The following is a 23,998-nucleotide window of genomic DNA, read 5'->3' on the forward strand; positions in this document are numbered from 1 at the left end:
TGCTGCTTTGAATATTTAATTATTTCTTTGCTTTTTAAGGGGTTATTTTTGCACACGTTGCTCACTAATTTTCACAGAATGTCAAAGAATTCCAGTAAAATTAAGTTCACTAAACTACCTGGATGTCACTGATAACAATATAGGCAACTAGAAAATTTTAATCAGTTATTACAATTTGAAAGAATATACTCATTAGTTGTGCTTTGTAAATTAATGGCTGTTCATAGTAAATATGTAAACAGGAAGTGTGAAGAATTTGCACAAGAATTTTTATCGTATTAGGAGTGCACTTGCATATTATCTACATAATTGACTTCCTCTTAGTTTATGTTCTGCTGTGTTTTACTCAGTCTGTAAGCAGCTCATCTTTAGGAAATAGGGTTTCTTTGTTGGGCACTGGATGCTTTGTGCATGGCTGTGAGTGCATGTGTCTTAGGCTCTGAGAACAATAAAAACAACATGTAATTAGAGTAACTTTGGAGCATGGAGAGGTCTGTCTTTAGTAGACTTTCATGCCCTGTGAAATGTTGGCATTGTAGTAGTGTCAGGGTGATTCGTTGGGGCACAGCCATGGGCTATCCCTGTAGGGTTGTGCTATGGAGGTAGGTTTAGTTACTGATTACTTTTCAGAAACTTGTTCTGCTCATCTTAAAAGATAACAAATCTCTTCCTGAAATGAAATTACTGTATATAAGAAATTGGAGCATACGCACACACAGAGTCTGCAGATTTATGACTTAACCTAGCCAAAAATCTTTCATGGGATGCTGAGACATCAGCCACTCACCTGAAGCACAGGGGGATGCAATGTAGAACCACACTTGCCAGCAGCTTTGGTGTATCTCAGAGCCTGCTGGGCATTGGTCATTCTCCCTGGCTCTCATATTCACCAATATATTTACAACTATTTTGTATGTCAGCCTTGTGCTAACTCCTCCTCAGCTCCATCCTTCTGTGTTTATTTGGATGTTTACAGATCTTCTTTGTGATTTTTGCATATTCTGTTTGCTTGTTTGTTTGTTTGTTTTTATAAAATAATATCTTTATGTCAGTGCATCACAAGTGTTCAGAAGCTGTTTTGAATAACCCTAATTCCTTTGTACAGTTTCTGTTGTAAGTTATACCTGACGAACCTACAATGTAAAACCATCATCTCAGGTATGTGTGTAAAACACAGTGGGTATCACTTACATCTGTGAATTTGATTAGCTACTGACTCATAGTTTGGATTTTTCTACTTTTGGTACACAGATTATAGAACCTGGAGAGGAGTGCTCAGACTTCTGGGTATCTAAAATAACCATTTCTGCAAATTTTGGCCATAAAAACCAATGTCTAAACTGAATCTCTTGGCCAATTAATTTCTAACATCTTCCCAGGTTAATCCTGAAGTTCAGTGCCAGGAAATCTGTTGTGCAGAATTTACTTGTAAGGCAACGTGAATGTTTTGGTCAAATACTAATTAGCTTAGCTCAGTTTGTTAATTAACAGCAGCATATTTCCAGCAAAATCATTTTTTCTCCTGCTTAAAATGGTTTGCGTGTTCTTTTCAGCACTTCCTGAATGGGATAAAAAAATCGAAAATGCCTTTCTGTCTCTCTATGACAGTTTGTTTTGGGAATGTAAGGCAAAAGGCAACCCAACCCCTTCCTACAGCTGGTTAAAAAATGGCCAGCCTCTCATGTCAGAGGTAAGGTTCTGTCTTTTTAACTTCTTGTCTTATTTTTACAGGGTTTAGTTATGACATTCATTGTAAAATATGTTACTAGTTTCATAAATGTAATAAGTTTCAGAAGTGATAATTAGTGTATCATCATATACTTTGCAACATAAAGCCTCAGTTCTTTGAGTTCATATATATTGAAAATGTCAGTTATAATTTATCTTGCAAAGCATGTGAGTGCTACAAGATATGACACTAAGTATAGATGGGTTAATAAATCACCATTATAACTAGTGAAATAAGGGTCTGTCCATAAATAGTGAATGCATGTGTAGGCCACGTGTAATTTGGGAAGCCTGTAGGATGCCTGTCCTAATTGGCTGGCTGTGGAAGAGTGAGTATTTCAAAGCAATCTGATCAGCCCAATGACTACTTGGTTCTGTGGCTTCTGCTTTTAACCTGGAGGCTGGATGGACCTCTGGTCTGAAGCAGTATGGCTGTTCTTGTGCATATTAATCCTTTAACTGAATTAGCCATGAAAATTGGTTATTAAGTGATTGAGTTTAGTGTACAACTGATACCCTGTAGTGGAATATCAGACCAAAGAAGACCATGTAAAGTTATAAGAATCATAGAATCATAGAATTTCTCAGGTTGGAAAAGACCTTGAAGATCATTGGGTCCAACCACAACGTAACTAGAAAAAGGGGAATAAATGAAAAATCTCACTTAAAGGACAAAGAAGGACCAAAGTGGAGAAGGAAGCGGTAGAGTGGTAGGAGTGGGGGATGCGAGAGGAAATCAATTGGAGTTCAGACATTTAAAAGAGCTGATCAGTTACTTATGCAGTTTGGTTTCTGAGAACTCAGCTTTGGCTCTTTCAGAGCAGTATAATTATTCTTTTGTGGCAGCCAAGCTTTGGTACATCCATCTTCCAGTCTTCTGACTTCTGTGACAAGAGATTCTTTGCTGCATTTGTGTTCTGCTGAGGCCAAGTTTCCCTTTTTGTTAGCATCTGTTCAGCATCTACTGAGCGTGAAATGGCGTGGCTCATTTGTAATGCATTTTTTACTTGATAGGAAAAAAATAATACTGTGATTAGTTTCTGTCTAACAAGAGCAGACATAGAAGCAGTTTCAAAATAAATGTTCTGTACCTGCTAGGGTGCAGAACTTATGCTTGTTTGATTTACTGGTGCTTATTTGAAACAACTGGAAGGGGGTCCAATCTTCCATGTGATCTTCTTTTGGATTAGTCCTAAACAGAGCTCAACCAGCACCTGAGAAGGCTAGCCAGAATTTACTTGGATTGCAGTTTTTCAGAACCCCGTAATTTCACTTATACTGTTGCCTGTTCCTACACAAGATTATCTAGTTTCTCTCTTTGAAGACAGTGATCTTTAAAGCCTGCCACTCTGCAATTGCATCGTTTCAGTAAAAAAAAAAAAAAAAAAAAAAAAGGATAAAACTCTACAGAAACATTTTCACAGTGCTTACAGTATATTGTAAATGTAATACTTCAGGCAACAAAATACTGAATGTTATTGCTCAATGGACGAAATGGATAGTTTGAAGGTGAAAGTACAAGAGATGTGTAATAAAATATTCAGACCATCACAGCACCCTGCTTGTTGGAAATATGATGCTTTCCATCTCGGGACTGATTCTGTGGGTATCATCTGCTTTCTGTAAAACCCTTTCCCCTGACCACCTGGTTGGTCATCTCTGCAGTATTCCTGCTTGTGTACATGGTGTGCTTTATTTTTCTCTTTGTCTGTGTAGTTCAAAAGAGCCAGCTGAGAATGGAGAGGGATTCAGCATGTGTATGAAATGCAAGTGTTGCTTCGGAAGGGGGTTTTGTATTCAAAGGATGTTTGTAAAAATAGAATGCACCAAGAGGATAGCAAACAGCCTGAAGGTAAAACTAAGTACGCAGAAGATATTTGTAGCAAGAGCCTCAAAAAATTAACGGCAGATAAGTAATGTAATGTTGTTAATTAGCTTGCAATACACCAACCATACAGCCGCAGGCTGTGATCACATCAAATTTCTGAGCTGAACAAGGTTGGACTCAGTCAGTTCTTGGTTGGGAGACCTCCACGGAAAAGACAGATCTCCTGTGTCGCTGAAACACAGAGCTCCCTGGCTCAGTAGGTGGCACCCTCCTCACTGCAAGCACAGAGAGAAATCTCCCCGCAGGGATGCAAAGGGCTAATCTGTTCTGCGCTTCACAGAGACGTTGTAGATGCTTCTAGCTGTTCAGCAAAGGACTGTACTGCTTAACAACGTATGTTCCCATTACTGTTTCAGAGGCAGTAGAGCCAGACTTAAGAAGAGGCATAATAATAATAGCAATATCTGTTGTTACAGATTTGCACTTGGTGATGGAATTTATATTCCCTGTTGTCGGCTTCTTCCTTACAGATCTGTTTTGGAGATCATACTTTCTCCTCCTTCTCAGTGTTACACTTTGCAATGGAGCCAGAGCTCTCCAGAGACTATAGTTAAATAATAGTTAATAGTTAATAAAAAATAGCTAATAGTTAAATCACAGAATATTTGGCTTTAAGTTATGCTTGTATCATGAAACAGGCTTTTTAATTTGCCAAATAACTTAGTACACAAAAATCAACCTCTTGTCCGAATTTACCTACTGTGCAGTTTCCACTATTTCAGCAGAATTACGCCAAAGCAATGTACTGTAAATAGAAATTCAAGCCATGAGAAACATGTTGTTCCTCTGAGCTGAACAGCTGCCTATGGGCTCCAATAGGAATTTAAGAGTTGGCTTTCAGCGGAGAGTTTTTTCACCCAGAGGGTGGTGAGGCACTGGCACAGGCTGCCCAAGGAGGCTGTGGATGCCCCATCCCTGCAGGCATTCAAGGCCAGGCTGGATGTGGCTCTGGGCAGCCTGGGCTGCTGGTTGGCGACCTGCACACAGCAGGGGGTTGGGACTGGATGAGCATTGTGGGCCTTTTCAACCCAGGCCATTCTATGATTCAGAACATTTTCAGTGGATCATATTTTTTTTTCCATGACACATGGATCCAATGATACTTCACACTTTTTGGCTATTTGAATACCTCTGTCACCTGGGGAGGTTTTTGATCACACCTTCAATTATGATCATTGGATTAATAGAACAGGGGGGGTTTAGACCATGAGTTAGGAGGTCTGGAAAGATAACAAGTATTGTAACTGATGTATGCATCACTTGTCCATGCAATTTTAAAAGAAAATAGCACCTCTACTCCTGAATTATGATCAGGTGCAACAGTGTGATACCAAAAATGTTTGGGATTGTATGTTTATTAGCTCTGTTAATCTTTTTTTTTTTCTTTTTTTCTTTTTTTTTTTTTTCTTATTTTGATTGTTTTTCCTTTATCAGGAGAGAATTCAAGTGGAAAATGGAACTCTTATCATACCGATGCTGAATATGTCAGACTCTGGCCTCTATCAATGTGTGGCAGAAAACAAGTACAATACTATTTACGCCAGTGCTGAATTGAGGGTCATAGGTGAGTAAATGGCAAATAATGGGACACTCTCTTTAAAGATCTGAGATCAAGAAATGGCTAAATTTTACCTGGCAATTCAAGGTTGTTCATTTTTTTTTTTTTGCTGCTTGAATTTCACAAACTGTATTTAAATGTTTATTGGTTTCATGGCTGTTTGGGGGGAAATTTCTAATCCCATGTGTGATCTTTTCCAAGTTTAAATAATGCTTCTCACTTTGTATTTTTAGCTATTCATAGCTATTTTGCAGCTTTAAAAATAATTTCAGAAAGTGGGAAAGTTTTAATATTACATAAAGAACATATGGCATATGTGTGTATAAAAACATAACACAACAAATGATCTCATGAAGAATTACCAGAGATGCACATAAAATGGGATTCTTTCACAAACTGTGAAAAGTATTCCAGTGTAGATATCAAAACATAAAGGCTGTTCTACAGCTAAGTGCCAGTGAAAGCAGTGAAACACTGATTTTGGGAGCACCTAGCTCCCAAACAGGTCCAAAACAGGACTTGTTTTCTCATTCTCTGAGAGAATTTCCCCATAGATTACTGGACAGATCTGTGCATAATGCTTTCAGAAAACAGATGAACTGACAGTCACTGAAAAATGGCATTTGGAATTGAATCCTCTAAACGCCATGGATGAAGAGCAGTGACTGGGATCAGGAATGAGCTCTGTCCCTACTGCTGATGTGGCTCAGGAGCCTGCCTTAGCACAGGCAGACATGTTGTCCCCGTCTACAGAGAATCCCAAGGAGAGATGTCACACTAGAGTTAGAATTACTAGAATTACTGAATTCACCTACTGTGTTACTCAAAAGAATCCAGCAAGTTCGTTTAATAACTCATCAGCTCCATTCTGCTCTTCTTTGTTCTTAGCGGCAGCCCCCGATTTTTCCAAAAATCCTGTGAAAAAAACATCTGTTGTTCAAGTTGGTGGTGAAGTCACCATTGGTTGTAGACCAAGTGCTTCTCCCAGAGCAGCTATTGACTGGAGAAAGGGCCCCGAGGTGCTGCGCCTGAACAAAAGGTACTGTAATAAAGCAGCTGCTGGATTGTTGGGTGTTCTCTGTTTTAATATCATTTAAACATCACCGCAGCACAGCTGAGTTAGTATTGCTTTTGACAGCTTATTGATGGAAAGCTTTGATGCCAGAGGCCTATTCTTCTTTAGCAGTAGCCATACAGTCCTGCAGATAGAAAGCTGATTGAGAACAAAGACAAACTGAATACGCTGGGGTAATTGTATGATACATATGTTTGTGTTCATCAGCAGTTGACTCGCTGCAACGCTATTAAAGCCAACTGTTTGCCACGTGCAAAAGCCTGAGTGAATCAGCTTCATGTAGGAGACATCAGTGGAGGCTTCAGGGAAGTGGAACGTACCCCCAGGCTGCAGCCTAATTGCTTGGCATCTGTACAGGTTGTACAACAACCCATGCCTAAATCATCCTCCATATCCTCTGCCTGTGCTGTTCAGGCCGGACTGAGCCACTGCATCAGTATGCCAGAGTGCTCTCTTACACACTGATATGTGGCAACATGGTCTTGTGCAGGGCTTTGCTGACGTGGGGTCTGCCCTGGCTAATAGCTGGTTTGTGAGTTGCCACAAACTCACTGTAGTATTTATTACCTGCTGGTATCAATTAAACACTAAAGTATCAAAATTAAAACTTACAGACCTGACTTGTGAATAGCAGGCACGGTGTAAAACAATACTATCCCCACATCTTTCTATTATATTATAGATATAATAGATACTCCTTTTATATAGACATAAAGGCAAACAGGCAGAATAGGCAACTGTGTCTAAGAAGTGAAATCTTCCTCAGCTGCTCCTTCAGTTCACAACTGTAACAGCAACACCATTTTATCACATCATCACTTTCAAAGGCTAAAACCAGAGCTAGTAATTCATAAAGTTCTGGGCATCATACACAAGATTTTGCAGACATACCAGTTGTTCAAAGATGCTACTTTGGGTCACATATGGAATATGACTTCAGTTCTTTAAAACAACTTTATCTCAAACTGTGATGCAAGGATGTATTTTTCTATCCCATACTGCTGTGGTGTACAGTGCTGATAAAAGTAAATTTAAGCTGTGTGCAAGAAAGTGCAAAGTTGAGGAGAGATTTCACTTAGGCACTTGCAGCAAAACAGAAAAAACTGGGCAAGCAATCTGTGCTAGAGAATGTAGAGAAATTTCCAGTGCTTTTTCCATCTCTTCAGTAATGCCAGTTTTATTTTCTATTTAACTACTCAGCTATTAACTAAGAATACTTTTCTAACTAGATATTCCTATTTGCATTTTGATTGCATGGTCTATCTGACAAAAATGCCTATTCTTTCCTATTGGATGTGGTCTACCACAGTATACTGCATGCTCACTTATGCAGTTTGCAGTGAGTAAGCTCTGAATTTTCTGATGTCAGGCAACAGGAGTGAGGAGAGCACCATCTAAAACTTGCAATTCAAATCACTGAATTAAGCTTAGACCTTGAAGTTCCAGCACCATGATATTCCCCATCTGATCTACTCATAAAAAATATTCACATACTGTGTACAGTATTTACTTATACTCCTGTATTAATTTACTAACAATAATTATAAGCACGCTGTAATTTTTAAGCATCCCATAAGGCCTTTGCTGCTGAGCAAAAGTAAACAAAAGGAGCAGGATTTGCACTGAAGTGAATGGGAGGATTTTAGAACACTCCATGTGCAAAGCATTATTGCCTTTGTGTCCACTGGTGCGGGGTAGAATTTGAGGCTTTGGGATTATTAAATGCCAAAATAGATAATGCCACAGCTTTAGAGAAGGTAAAGTAAATCATCTGTATGGTGTTTTTCACAGACATCTTTGTGATAGAAAGCAGAAATGAAAAGAGGTTTTGTATGGCTGTAATTCCTCTTCACAGCTAATTAAAGTACTAAAATCACACGCCTTTACTCATAAAAACAGAGAGAACCTGCTTTGACTTACTTGTGTGTATGATTAAATCCTGCCATGTCACCTACAGACGCACTGTTTTAACTAAACCTTTGCTTATATCAGTTCTCATGTTATGCAGCACTTATAATCTCTGTGGATTCTTCTTCTAGCTTTTTTTTATTTTTTATTTTTTTTAAGTCAGGTTGGGCTATGTATGCTGGAGGGAAAAAGAAAGAAAATACCAATCCCACATGGTTCTGACAGCAGAACTGTGATGGACACGTTGCAAAATAAGTCAAACCCCATAGCTTCCTGGGAATGACTTGGACAAATGTGATCTTTTGTTACAGAAATACTGCAACTAGTCTTGTTTTGCCCTAAGGGGAAAAGGATATTCTTTCTTTTTCACCTTCCTCCTTCCACTCGTAATAGTTTATTTGTGATGGTTTTGGCATATATGATCACAGCTCTGTATGATCCTATGAGCTCTTAAAGCAGTGTTATCTTGCAATATTATATTAATGTCAGTTTAAGCACGTAAGTAGAAATGTGCTAACTAGGAAGAGTTAAAAAAAACCATCCATCCTATGAATATAAGCACTGTGAAATATTTTATACTTGATTTCCTCTTTGTTTGCCAAGCTGCAGAGCTTGGTGAAGTTCCTCAGCCTACAGCCCCCTTCCTTCCCAGAGCAGAGACAGCTTTCTTCAGCCCCACTTCTCTTTCCCATCTTCTCCATAGCTCAAAAACATCTTTGCCCAGGTCTTCTTTTGTGCTCTTGCTTATACCAAATACTTTATTACCTTTGAATCGTGTACAAAAATCCTTCAAAACATTCCCACATGAATAAATTTTCACGTTAGATGGCAAAGCAAACTAACTGTACCTCTATCAGATCTGCTTCCTGATCCTTATCTGATTAAGTACTCTATTTCAAGATTCTCTAACATAATTGAAATCCACTGTCAGGAGTCAGTCCCTGAATGGTGGGGTTTATCCTTGCCTCATGCAGCTGGCTGCTTTAGAGACAGAATTTGAGGTTATCAAATACGAGAATCAAAAGGAAATCCTGCAGCTGACTAATCCAAGCTCTTTCTACCTGCTCTCTCCTTCCTGTGATCCCCAACCTGCTCCTCTGGGTCATGCCAAGCTGTGGAGTTTGACACAGGTGTGAGCTGTTTTGATGTTAGCTATTCTCAGTAAGTCCAAAGAGAGTTTTCTTCATCTCACACCTCACTGCTATCATCTCACATGTCCACCGAAGAAAACTAGAGAGAAAATACATAAGAGGAGAACAATAATGTATTAAACACAGCAAATTTTCTAGTCTAGATACTGATCTCATCATGAATGCTTGTCTTATTAGCGCGGTTGGTGGGAGCCTCATGGCAAGCATATTCCTGAAAAATTCTTTTTGATTGAAGCATTTTAATAAACAAGAATTGGAACCCTACGTACTTACCAGGGAGAGGTGCTATTCCCTCAGCATGAGATGAGGATCCCCAAACACTGTAGTGAATGCATATAAACATATGATTCACTCCACTCAGAATTTAAATGAAGACTGCTTAGGGAAAACAGAGAAATGAGGTAGGCTGAAAAAATGCATTAGTCATATACAGCACTTTCCATGCATTAATAATCAGTAATAAGCAAATATTCATAATTTAAATCCTTTCCTGAGGACTGGGCAAGAAGTACGTCAATAAAATATGCTCAATACTTGTTGGCTCCAGGTCTTGCGTGCAGGACCACGCTCAGCCATATCTCAGTGAAGGATGGTAATTGATTCTTGGCCATAAGTAAAGCTGCTCTACCCTGGCATATTCCCTTTCCCATGCCATACTTGCTGTTGGTTTTTTGCATTCAAGTTATTGGCATTTCTCAAAGGAAATATGGAAGAATGGTTGAAACAGCTGAAATGAAAAGCTGCGTTGAGAGAATTTTATGTGATTCTGAGCAGATGTTGTGGCTGAAGCCTACCATTATGAGGGCAGAAAGATGATCTGCTAATTGCTGAGGTCTTATAGCTGCCTCTTGGAGGCTCAAGCTGGGGGGACTCTCCTGCTCTCAGGTGAGATGTGGCAACCCAGCAGGTTGCATTAGCTGAAGGGTTGGCTCCTCTCATAGCCGTGTGCTGCATCTGAGCTGCTTGTGGGTCTCTTGAGCACAACTGCTCTTCTTCAGACTTTCCAGCGTGCCCAGCTGCTGTCTGCTGTTGTTCTTTTTTGCTACTCTACTGTTGAGAGTCAGATCCCCATCTCAGAAATCCGTATGTATATACGTATTTTTAAAACTTTTTTGGTTATTTGCAAGAAAGAGAATAAATAAAGGCTGTCTTCTTGTGGGCTACTGTTGGAATTAGAGAAAGGAGGATTTAAAAAAATGAGGAAAACTAATTGGTAAACATGAGAAGTCCTCAATCTACTGCTCAAATACTACATACAAAGCATATTGTACTGTGAAATAGCATTTCAGCTTGAACCAATTTGAGAAGAAATGTGTCAGGGCAGTTCAACAAACTGCAATGAAACATTTCAATTACCAGAATGTCAGCATTGTTTGTTTAGCTTGTATCGAAACCTTCCAGAATATCCATTATTTAAAAAAAATAAATAAATAACAATCCTGCTTGGGGAGGAATCATGACAAAACGGATTGAAAATTCCAAGTTTTGCCGCACTCTACTAACAAAGGAGGAGATTGATGTTACTTAGCTTTTATTTAGCTGAAGTCAATATGCAGTGTAAGGTAGTTATTTACTTTTTCTTGGCAGGCACCTCCATCTCAAATGAGATGCCAAACTTTTAGATGAACAAAGCTGGGGAATGAAACATCCACAGTGTTTGAAAAAAAAAGTGTGCACTGAAGTCACACCAGTTGCACAGTACAGACAAAGAGAAGCTTTGCTTGTCGTGCTGCTTAGTGCCACAAACCTGCCCTGATTTATGCACTCATTGTTTGCAGATAAAGGTAGTGTAGACATTTGTATGCTAGTAGCAAGTTTTACATGCACCATGTTTTCTTCTACTATTCCAGCACTTAGCATTCTATTCCCAGCTTTCTACATCGATGTGGCTAGACGAATAGGAATGGGATATGAATGTTGCTATTATTTTATTTTTAAGTCCACTTTTTGAAGCCTGGATTAGGTGTATCTCCATTTTATCCCTTTTGCTTTTCCATCACAAGAGGCTTTGCATAGCTTTGATGATATGCCTTAACCCTAAATCTATCTTATCGTTGTGTGCTTGTAAAGAAGTTCATTTCCTATTTTATCTTTTAAATAGAGCACTTGAAGTGTGGGCATCAGCAATCAGAGCAATTCCAGATATCTTAGACACTATTGCTGTAAGTCAACATGAATACAAATTAAGCTTCTCTCTTGATGAAATTCTAATTTTGCTTAGGGAACCAATGAAATTGATTCCACATCTGCTAAATTTGATTAATCATTTCAGTTCCATTCCTTGCTAACAACTAGACTGACAGAAATCAGAGATACGAATTTACCTGCCTACTTTCACTGTGTTTGGTCTGAACTTGCATATTAAGATAAGAAAACTCTTGCAAAACCTGAGATTGCTGTGTAGAATTGCTTTGGGTTTTCAACTCTCTAGCTGCGTTACTACTATGTATTCAGTGGTAACCAGACAAAACCCATCCTTACACCCTTCCCAAGGGAGCACTGAAAGTTTCAGGGAGTGTTCTACATTCTGGCTAAAAATATCTTATTCTCAGATTATAATGGTTTCTGTTTCTACTTGAATGGTAGAAAAGATATTGTGAAAGACCACTAAAAGTAGGAAAAATACAGTTCTAGAATATTCGTTTGCTAACAGCCATGCTATTTTTCTGTTTCCATCGTTGGATGGAAACATAAGCATGCAAGCTTTTCCCAATCTTTTTCCCACTTCTTGATAAGGTCATCAAATCTATCAGGACCATAAAACATTGCAATACATGTTGATGAGTGAGTAAGCATGAGCAGAAACTTTTGGTGATTTGGCAGAAATAGTAATATTGGCATAAGAAAAATTTTACCATCAAAGGAATGCTAGAAAATGTCTGACTGACCTGCAGAACCTTCACATTTCCTTCGTGTTTTTCGTGTTTACAGTTATTTTTTGCCTTCACCTTGAGATGAGAGGAAAGGCCGGGGAGCAGAAAGCGTATGACTGAATGAAAGATGAGAAAGGAGATACAGAGAGAAGGAAGAATGAGCACAGAGGAGGGGAAGAAAAAGACAGTATTTTAATTTTCTTCTTAATCTTATCTTGCTTTGTTTTTCCCCTTTCTTCTTTCTCTGTTATCTTTTCATTTGAAGTCGATCCACTGTAAAGTAATGAGAAGACAAAAAGGGCCCCCCCATTGGTACCTAACCCAATGGAACTCTGTTGGGCAGCAGGCAGAATGCTAGCGCAGTGGAAGACAGAGGAAAAGGGCTTTTCTTTCCTTTTCTCTTCTCTCTCCTTAGGGAGTTTTGTAATGGAGCAAGCCAATAAACTTAATTTCATCATGTATTACTGACTACTTAATGCAATAGAGTTTAGCACATCAGATAGCATGAGCATCAAGTAAGCAAATGAACCATATGTTCTCACGTTCAACCAAGAATGACAACCTGCACAATACTGGATTTATTACAATTTCCCTCCTGTATGACATCTCTGTAATACAATTTTAAACTGTTCCTAGACCGCTCCTGGGAACCTTGTTAAGGTGAGCCTTCTGAGGGGCTGTCCTACATGCTGAGATGTCCCACGCAATCTGTCACTCTTCTATGTCAGATGGAGTTGTAATAAGCTAAGCCCCTGTGAGTGTCAGTGTTGTGCCCTCTCTCCCTTTCAGTTCATGTCCTATCCCTGCTTCATGCACATATTCTGATTGATGTTTAGGATTTGATCCAAAGCCAGCTAATCTCACTGGAGCTTTTCCATTGACTTCAGCAGGCTCTGAATCAAGGTTCCTAATTAGGAGTTTGCAAAAATAAATAAATAAATAAATAAATAGAGAATGCAACATTCTGTGCTCCTCTTCTAGTCCAAGTTGTACTGCCATGTGCATCATTACTGCTGCACTTATTCTTGAGCATATTGCTGTTGCATACAGAAATAATAGTAAGGGGTGGAAAACATGCTGTGCCACACTGCACAAGTAACAAATAAAAGATTCCTGATTGAAAAAGCTTTGCCATAAAAATAATGTTAAGAAGCAACAGATAGATCATGGTATGGTTGGAGAGATGATGTTGAAGGATGCAATAAAGTGATACTGATTAGCATGACAGGCAAGTGGTGCACAGAGTTAAGATGGGTTGTTGGTGTGGAGACTGAGATCAACAAAGATGAATGCAGTCAGGCTGAGTAGAGCAGAGGGATTCAGGGGATGAGCTCAGAAAGTCAGTGGCAAAGCAGCAGCCAGAGCTCCTCAGTGAGGAGGACATGGTTTTGGGGCCTTCTTTTTTTGACGTCTTAGGAATAGTTCACCTGTTCACTGGGGATTTAGAACAACTTATTCCAAAACCCCTTTCCTGATTTGAGTGTTAAAAATTAATCACTTCAACATTAGAGCATGCTACAGCAAGAGCATCCCCAGTACTGCTGATGTATTGTGTGTGAGCATGCACACAAGCATGCTGCTTCAGGATCTGTAAAAGCCAGCACCACACTGTGTACCTGGTGTCACTTGCCACTTGTATATACAAAACAATTTAAAGTTAACTGCAGGTATTATTGTACTTTTATTTTTGAAATACATTCTGACAAGCAGAGAGAGAAGAAGATTCCTCTAAGTGAATTAAACTCCCACACAGAGGGTAATTCAGGGCCTTATGTACTGTTCAAATTCTACTTAAGTCCCACATTAAGGGCTTAGTTTTACATCTGGAGTGAATTTGGTTGTATGAATGGCTGCCTATGATAAGATCTGAATCATAAAAATAATGATTAATGGTGGGATTAGATTGAATACTATTAGTGTGGGCATACCATCCTGTGCTGGAAGAACTTTTCTCTGATGTAAAGGTGTCTTAAAAGCAACAGAACTTGCTGGCAAATAGAAAACATGGCAACCTTTTTTCTCTGACAGTTCAGTTTAATTTCTACGTGGATTCTCACCACAGAATTTGGTTCCTGGTCCTTTCCTTTTTACTATATTTCTTTATCACTATATTTTTGTCAGCTATGACTGTCAGGTCGGTGTATAGCTATGTAAATGCTACGTTTCATTACGCCCTGCCCACGAGGTAGACCTATAACCAAGAAATATCTCTTTTTGGCTGTGGTTGCTGGGGTGCTGCTCGTGTCTCAGTCTGGTTGATCTGACATCTCATGGCACTGGCTTTTTACATGCAAATTTCAAACAGGGCAAGGACAGACATAGGAGAGAAGAGCCATTAATGAGCCATATCTTGTAATACCATGTGAGTCCCATTTCTCCATGTGGAGGAAGACCAGAACAGTTCGTGTTTATTTGGTGCAGCAGACTGAGGATGAAAGGGCTCACATGCAGCTTAAAACTATCACAGTGATTTAGAAAGCTGGAAGGATGGAAGCGGTTTTGGCATTGGTCTTTTGTTTTCTTTCATTACTAACCCAGTTACTTGGTTTGCACATCTTTCTTTCCCATACACGTAGAGGTGGTGCTGCCCAGGATTCCTCAGCTACAAGTCTGGAGACACAGTAATGCAATAGCTTCAGACAGAGCTGCAGACTGATGGTTTTGCTGCTTTTCTCCTTTGGCCGTCACAAAAAGACAGCTGCCTCACATTTAGCACTCGAGTATCTTAAAAACAGGGCCTAGCAACCATAACTATTTTATGCTAATGGGAATGCCGTCTCCTGAAAATATTATAATTTGTCTTGAAGCTTCATGATGGCATAAAATTCAGTTCAGATGCCTGTATGTATTTGAATAACATAAATATGTGCAATCTCAAATAGCAGAGATTCTATGCAAAAATAATGTTTGTTTTTAGGAGAGTTTTTAGTGAGAGATTTTGGAAAATAGCAACAGTATTTTGCTGACACCTTCTACCATTGCTAGTGGCATTCTTTTCTAAAATATCTCAATACGACTATTCAACTCGATTGTGTAGTTTTGTTTTGATCTAAACAGCTAACATGGATTTTAATGGTATTTGTTTTATTTCCAATTAATTGTCAATCAATTTTGAAGCTGTGCAGATAAGGAAAATCTTCATTTAAGCGTAGTTTATTAAATGGCAGGACTATTAGCATACAAATTACACTCTGAATAGATAAACAGGTACAAAGATCATTAACATATAATACAGACAGTTGGATCTCAGATGGGACTCGGTGGGACCTTTTCAAAAATACCAGAGCTGTCATCCGCAGGTACAATTCATTCATTCAGTCAAACTTTACTCACATTTACATCTGCATAAATCAGTAGGAACTGAGTCACTGGAGAGCTGTGCTCATGCGTCTGCCCCTTGCTTGCTTCCCCTTGTACTTTTTAATTCAGCCTCCCTCATGCTTTACCAATCTTTGCAAAATTGGAAGCGTCAGTTATTGTCTCGGTGACTGCTGGCATACCCGCTAGAAATGTATAAACAACGTGGCTTTTCAGAGCCTATGAAATCAAGAGTGGTTTTGCTCTCGAGCGCCAAAGTGAGACTGAGAAGATATAGTTACAAATAGGATCTCTCAGATAATAAAAATTACTTTGCCTCTGATTTCATCAGATCCAGCGTGTTCCTTTTTATCTGCACACTGCCACAATGATGGCTTCAATAACATTACGAGGTGTCAGACACTTGATGTTAGAGGCAGACAGGAGAAAAGAAGGGTGAATCTGTACATCAAGTATCAGGGTTACTTTATTTGGAGAGGAATTATTTTATGCCCTTGAAGAGATAACTATAATACTGGCAGCACTGAAATCTGCAGGCATAGGCTTGAATCACCCCTGCTATTACACCAGTGCAGCTTAACTGATTTTGATAGGGATTTCAAAGACATTTGCTGTATTGAATTAATGAAATTCACATCCATGAATTAGAATCGTACCTCTCTAACGTGGATTGGCTGAACAATGCAGCTGTGTGCAAAATTACCTCTGCTGCTCTTTAAAATCTAATGAGTTGACACCTCTTTCTTTTCTCAGATTTTATTTTTCTATCAGCCTTGTTAAATACATGTTATTCTTTCATGCCCTTAAGATCAAAGCAAATAGCCATCAACAATCTTTTGTTCACATGAGACAACGCTTTCAGAAATGGTTTGTTTGGCCTGGTTAATTAAAAGCTGTATCTATCGTCCCTGCCTGATTTCTCAAGTTCTTTACCTAAAAGGTATGTGTGACAATTTTAATGAGACAGCCTCGTGTCTTCTGCAGAAGCATTGCAGTCTCTTCTTTTTGAACATGACAGAGTTTTGACTCTTGAGTCTCCTGTTTGTTTTCCCTTCTCACTTCTGCACTTATCTTGCATGTTAATGGAGTCACTCAAGGAGTACAAGGACACGAATCAATCCCATGAAATTAGTAGATTAAAAACAAACAAAAAGACATCACTGTGCTTAATAAAATGGGGAGAAACTTCTCCCAAACTGGTGCGTGATTGAAGGTTGAAAGAGATGTAAGGAGCTGTGGATCCCCTCTTGAAGGTGGTTTTCATCCTGCTCAGAAAGCCACTGCTGCTGGAACCAAAGCTGCACTGCAGCCCACCTGGTGCTGGGACAGCACTGTGAGGCCGTGCCCTCACCTCTGCCATGGGAATGGCTGCAGAATTGGAACTGGGCTTTATGGCTGTCTTATGTTCTTATGGTCCACTGGAAGCAAACTTCATCCACCATATCCACATCTGTCGGTACGTTCCCAGGCTTGTTACATGGGGGATGATATTTCTGAGTATTTCCAGCCCTTGCGTGCTGGAACTTTCTATGAGTTTTATCACTGAATTTTCTATTTGTCTTTTCCTCATAGCATCTTTTCTTGATTGAGCTATTTACCCAGAGATAGGTTCTGCATAATTCAGGCAGAAATACCAGCATTAGAGCACTCTGTTAAGTACTTAAGCACTTTGTAAGTCAGAGATGCCAGTTTAGACTTAGGCTTCTGCCCAAGCAGTCCCTTGCTGCAGCAGGACTTCATGAGCAGCTGTGTCTCAAGCAGTTCATTGCATTTCTTCCATAGCAAGGACACATTCACCAGATTCACTGCAGACCTTTCAACTTTTGTCCTTTGGCAAACCCTTATTTGCTTACTGAGTGAAGTCCCATTTTCCTGGCAGAGAAAATATTCCACTGGCATTATATCCAACAAGTTAAACTTTTCTATCTCATCTCATTACGTGAAATTACCTTGTCTCCCGATGCAAGTGGTAAGAATTATTATCCATAGCCTTCACACAGTGCAAAATGTTGTGAAAAGTAGCGGTTTTCAGCAAGCCTTTCAGCAGGTGAGACATGCATTTCACAGCTTCTTCTTAAATTGTTTGTTAGAGCCTGATCCGAAGCCCATTAAAGGAAACATTCCCATTGCGGTCAGAAGCGCAGTGCTGTAATTTGAAAGACAAATGGAAGAGGACAAAGTGAAGCCCCTCTGAACCCACCCACAGCATAAAGTCATGTCTTGGAGGAAGTTTATGGCAACTTTGCAATACATGGCAATGGGGTCAGTGTTTCACAGAGCTTTTTCCCTTGTATTCAAAATGCATCACGTTGATTTTCTGCTGTGCTTCGCTTTCTCATCCCTCTCTTGACACAGAGCTCGGTACATCTGTAAATTACTTTTTTCTTTGTTTTGCTTTAATTCCCTTCTCTGCCAGCCAATTACTCCAGATTCCATTCTGCCTTTACATAAATTCTGCCCAAGCATCATATGTACTACTATCTCTCTAATTGTCTTCAGGTAACGTGACCTCTGCCAGGTTTCACACTGCTCTGAAGCTTTTATTAGCTCCTGGCTCATCTCTGCCAAGCTCTGTTTTGATCCATTGAAAGAACCATTCTACCTCAACTCGCCCGGTCGTGGAAGTATTGTTTCAGAACAACAATTCTACAGATCAAACACTGCCTTGTCAGCACTTGAGTACCAACCCCTGGTAGTGGGTAAACCACAAAGCTGTGAATTATTCAGATCACAGCTCCTAACAAAGAATACACAAAAAGAAATCTGAGCCAGACATCACTAAACTTCGGTGGAAAAGCCATAACCAGCAATCCGTAGAGGACTCAGCACAGAGCCTGTGCTTTCAAAGTTTCTTCCTTTATTATTCTGCATTTCTACAGACAGTTTTTCCCAGATATTTACAGTAGAAGATTTTGGGGACTGGCATTGTCTTCTTTTCCTCATTCCCACTTTTAGATTCCAGTTTGTGCCTAATGCTTTTACATACAGCTGCAGTTAAAATAACAGGACATCAGCATTTGGAGGTGAGACAGACACTACACTGGCTCATTATAGCTTATACACTAGGTATCCAATCTGTGAACATTTGCTGATCACCTCTGAGTACCTGTTGGTTCTATATGATAAAGCCACCAACCAGTGCACCACGGAGATGCACTCCTAGCCCCTGGTTTGATGCACAGCATAGTGATGCCAGTGGAAAGGTTGAATTCTTTCTTGCTTATTCATCCATATCTGAAAATGTTATTTGGTTGAGTCATCGTTATATTGAAGAGTGTACTTCATTGCTCTTCTCCAATTTAATATGGATATATGATAGATTATTAAACCCCAACTTATTTTCTCATCATATTCCAAATTGCAGGCGAGCAACCACTGCAGTACTGGTGATTATTGCCAAGGTAACAAAGATTTTTCATTCCAATCTGAATCCTTTTTCCTCTCAGCTCCTCTCCCCATCGCCCCTCATCAGGTGGGCACTACATCACCTCTGTTCAGCCCCCGCACTGCATCCCTGGCACAATGCAGGATGGGTTGGCCCCATTGCTCCAAGACAGGTTCTGAAACCCACATCTGGCACTTCTTCAGCTGAGGCTGAAAACAGGTAATGGGAAGAAGAACAAGGCCTGATGTGTGTAATGCATATAGCTACAAGCATGTAAATACAAGAGAGGAATACAGAAAGGTGCTGTGATGGTTTTTGTGATTTAACAGCTATGATAGTACTGCCAGCTTCAACTACTGCTCTTGTTATTGTTCGTTTCCTTTAATAATTCATTGCATCATCCAATCTTATGTTGTCAGTAATAAATATTAAATACCCAAGTTGTGATGCATGAATTAGATATTTTCTTTTTATAAAAGAATTCTTGTGTTAGATTTAAATGTCAATTAAAAGGGGAATATAAAAGAATAATGCAGTGCTTCTGTGAGCACTGGAATGAATGAAACATCTTTTCCTGGGGATTTATGACTTGCGTCTGGATTCTGTCAGATCCAGCAAAGTGTGATGTCTGAGTGCAGCTCATCCCTGTGCAGTGCAGATTCTCTGATGCCTACTAAGGAGTGTGCACACACAGGGGCCTTACTAGCAGGAAAGGCTGTGCACTGAAGCCCTGACCCCCTTTTCATGAGATTCAAGGATCTTTCAGCCCACTGTCCTTCTGAACTCAAAAAATTATCAACAACTTCAACATCTACCAGGAGCAATAGCTGGATGGAAGAACTGACATCGAATTAAGAAAATCTTATGGAATAATGTCATTCTGACCTAAAGCTCATTGCCTAACAATTCCATTTCTGTATATTCACAAAAGAAATCCCTGAGCTGTGAATTGTTGTCCCCATATGTGACAGGAAGAGGTCCCAGGCCTAATGTGAGAGCCTACCTACAGAAAACTACCTACAGAAAATTCATGCTGAGCACTGCACTGGCATGCATCCGAAAGGCATCTCATTGACATGAAGAGGCATGTAAACAAGCTTAAAAATTAATTTTGTCCTCAAAACTCAGGAGTGGTTCTGAAATTACTATTAAATGCAATTTACCCAATCCTCTGCAAACTTATGTGAACAATGTAGTGACTAACAAGGTGATTTGAGGGCCCTGGGAGAGAACAGTGTATTTGATTTGGCTCCTTGGCTTGTGAGATGGCATTTCAGCATCTCAGCTACTCTGCTAATGTCTTTTAATAATCCTGACAAAATTGCACAGGCATCTGGCCTCAGACATAACATTAGTATAGCATCTCAGCATTGGGATCTGGAAAAACAGCCCCCCATGGTAAAATACAGGACAATTAGATAAAAAGTTGGGTCTTCCTTCTTTCTCTTGAGACTCCTAATTTTACTACAAGTGATCTGGATAAGTTAATGGTCAATTCCAGTATGTCAATATAACATCCTCAATATAGAAATCAATAACGAGCAGAGGTGAAAATTAGTTGCATATCCAGCTTGCTGTAAAAGAGAAAAGAAACATAATGGAAGCATTTAAATATTAAAAGAAGCATTGCATTTTTATTGCAGTTCCTGTAACAGAAGCCTTTTTTTTATTATTATTCTTTTATTGCTTGTTTATTTGTTTGTTTTCCCAGGGCCCTCTTACTGGAGGATGGCAGTCTCAGGCTCTACAACATCACCAAATCAGATGCTGGGGTGTACACTTGTATAGCAACAAATCAGTTTGGAGTTGCCAGAAATTCAGGGAACCTGATTGTGAAAGGTACTTTAGTATATTCCTTTGTGCTTTATGAACAGTAGAAAGTGTGGGGTTTTGTTTTGTTTTGTTTCTGCTGGGATGCTCAAGACTATGCCAATCACTGTTGCTATCGGGAAGTTTTTCCTTGCAGTTTACAGCTGAAAATGAGCGACGTCACCTGTAGCAAAGAAACCTCATGACCACAGCAGACTGATGATCAGTGTGATTATCAGAGAGGTCTCTCAAGATGCCATCTGAAATGCACATTAGTATTGATATTTGCACTGCAGTACCATTTAGAAGTTGCAGGCATTGGGCAGCCTGAGGTTAGCACAATACAGGACCAATATGATGTCCCCGCTGCATGCATTTATTCTGCTCTCATTTAATTTCTGTCACATCTGAGGCTGCAGAAGAGACTATAAAATGGGTGTAAAATGAAATAAGGCATTAGGAATTAATCTGAATATTAGGTGCTTTTATTTCCTTCATCATGACACAGATATGTTGCTGCATTTGTTGCATCCATGCAGATCCTGAAGCCACCCACTCAGCTGCTGGGTGCTACTTTGGCACCCTTACAAAGAGAGCATCTCTTTGAGGTTCTCAGTATGGGCAATTATAAGAGGCTGGGGCTGCTGGTGTGACTTCACACCCTGGCTGTGCTCCCAAGGCAGTGCTGCTCCAAACAGGTTACCTCCCTGCAGCAGTTTCCACCCTCCTTTGAAACACAGATAAATGCATTGCGGAAGACATTAAAGTCTATTACATCCAGCAGCCTTTTGCTTCAAGTTTTTGCAGCACTGATGGATGGTCCATCTCCATTAGTAAAAAGTGCTAGTACCAACTTATCTCTCAGGTGGGCCAGTCCAGAGCTGAAGGACATAAAAAGAGATATTGTTTGTGTAGCTGTTCCTGTGAGCAGCATGTGTAATGACTGTGCTCTGTATCCTCTGATGTCTGATCAATGAGGGGAAGAAAAGAGGAAAACTAAGGCAAATGGTGTCTTTTCTTTCTCTTTTTTCCTGCATGATCTTTTCAGTACCCATGTTTTCTTATGCAAGTATTCATATTTGTTGATTTTAAATGGGAAAGAAAAGTTAAAGTGTGGAACTTGTGAGATTATAGTAAACATATTTCAGTTTTGCAAAAGAGCTAACATTAACAATGATTGCAGTTACAAGGAGAGCACATTATTACATGCAGTTTGTAGCTGCCTTTTTTCTTAATATTTTCATTTTCAATGAATTCAGAATATTTACTCTAGCCTGCAGAACGTCCTTCTTCCTAACCTACTGCAGTTGTCTAAAACTGTTTTCATACTATGAAAGAGCAATTAGCATTGATGCAGTGCAATGTGTCATCTGAGCTGATGTCACAGCACAACTAGCACTGAATACACCGAGAACTTTAGGGTTTAGGTGGCTCTGATTTCATTGAAGTTAGACACCATTACAGCTACCCCATGTATACATCCTAATGGAGCAATATGAAAAAATCCCATTAAAAAAAAAAAAAAAAAGAAAGAAAAAAATATTTTGTTTGGAATTTAGGAAGTTTATTAAAACACTGAGTAACAACATGTTATAAAACTGATCTTGTTTGCAGGGAACATTTGTTTTTGTTTCCCCTCTGGAGAAGTTTTGGTTGTTCAATTATAGGCCTCGTTGCTTCAGCATTATTTTCAACTGAAATGTCAGAACTTGGAAAAGCATATCTAATGTGCAAATTAAGTTTATTGCTGCTCATTGAGTTGTTTATTCTTTGTGTGAGAAATCTTTATTATACCTCAAGCACTCACACCATCTTGGCTGTTTTCTCCTTTGGAATGGGTCTTGCCATTTAATACTCATCTGAAGTTGCTAAACAAGATAGATGGATAATGTAGAGCCATGAGCCTGTAAGAAGCTTTTCAAAGTATTTGAGGTGGTCGTCTTAAAGACAGCTCCATAAAGGAAGCAGAAAATAACACACAAGTGAACAACTCTGCATCAGCAAAGCTACTGGTTATGAGCAGGCTAGAACAGAAGACACATCAGGATGGTAATCTCATAACAAAATAGGTTTGGGTTTTTTTTGCTAGCGCTCCTAAAAAGCTCTTAAAAAGGAGGAATTCAATAGGTCTTAACATGATCTCTGGGATTTTCAATTCATCTAATACTGTTTCATAACAGGATTGTATTTATCTCATTTCAGATCTCTTGGAAGTAAAATCAAATGGCACAAGAAATAATATTACTGACCTTATGAGGCAATCAGAATAATTTTGGAACTTTCTGATTAAAAAAAATTTCAGAAAGTTCCCACCCAGCAAACTGATGGCCCCTTCCTATATTACAGTCAGTTGGCTCTGGAGGAGTCTTAAACATTTTACTGCATGGAGCACCATTTTCTATTTGTATTCTGTGGATTTCAGAACATAACTGTTGAATCTGATTATAAATTCTATGCAATCCTGTTGCTATCATTCTTGCTTAGTTTTGCTCCAACTTTTCTATAGAAATAAAATTGATTTCATTTGTAGTGTTTTACTTATTTATAGACTGCTGTAATTGTACACAGTGCATAGCAGAAGAGTTAAAATGCACCAATTTTGGTGACCAGCCATCCAATGCAGAGAAGTAGGAGTTACAAATTGAGGTAGTGTTAACTCTTCTGGCAACAGAGGTGAGATGGGGCTTGTGAAGGGCAGGTATTTTAAAGAGGAGTTTGAAGGATAGGGAGTATTTGACATGGAAAATTCAATAGTGGTGCAAAGCTTGATTAAAGCTTAATGGAGCAAAGCAAACAAAGTGAATTTCATCCCTGGAGTAGGTGCTGTGGTTTGGAGCTTTGCTGTGGTAACAATTCAGGGGTACCTCCAGGCTGCCACTAATGCAATGCAGACCAGGCATACTCATGTCAGCTTTAAGCAGGACAGATAAAACACCAGCAGCAGTTCATACCAGTCAGCAGAGAACTCATCTGGGACCTGGGAGTCTCCCTGAGCAGCCTGGGAACCTGAAGCCTATAACAACCATTCAGTCTTATCCAGATATTAACGTTTCTTTACTTCCTTGCTTATTTGCCTTCAGCAGCTCAGTGTAAAGATGCACAGAGTTAGGCTTAAAGATGGAGAGATGGCCTTGGAGGATGAAATGATGGGCTTGGGGGCCACCTTAGGCCAGATCATGCTTCTCCATCTGCAGGTGGCAAAGGACAGTTCCATTTATCACAAAACCAGCTTTCCTGTTTTTATCTTATACCAAGGAATTCTTTCTTTCTTTCTTTCTTTCTTTCTTTCTTTCTTTCTTTCTTTC

At 39.4% G+C, this 23,998-nt stretch overlaps 1 protein-coding gene across 1 annotated transcript in view; it reads left to right on the forward strand.

The window, feature by feature from the left end:
* The window catches only part of LOC122185230 (contactin-6-like), a 78,901-nt gene that overhangs the window by 30,241 nt on the left and 24,662 nt on the right, over positions 1-23,998 (forward strand). Inside the window, exons 6-9 of the mRNA XM_042880812.1 lie at positions 1,554-1,690; positions 5,051-5,180; positions 6,063-6,213; positions 20,596-20,723. Of these exons, the coding sequence (XP_042736746.1) occupies positions 1,554-1,690; positions 5,051-5,180; positions 6,063-6,213; positions 20,596-20,723 (546 nt within the window). The remainder of the gene's footprint in view (positions 1-1,553; positions 1,691-5,050; positions 5,181-6,062; positions 6,214-20,595; positions 20,724-23,998) is intronic.

Source organism: Lagopus leucura, unplaced genomic scaffold (assembly GCF_019238085.1).
Source record: "Lagopus leucura isolate 7727_CA_CO unplaced genomic scaffold, USGS_WTPT01 Super-Scaffold_100028, whole genome shotgun sequence".
In the NCBI taxonomy this organism is placed as follows: Eukaryota; Metazoa; Chordata; class Aves; order Galliformes; family Phasianidae; genus Lagopus; species Lagopus leucura.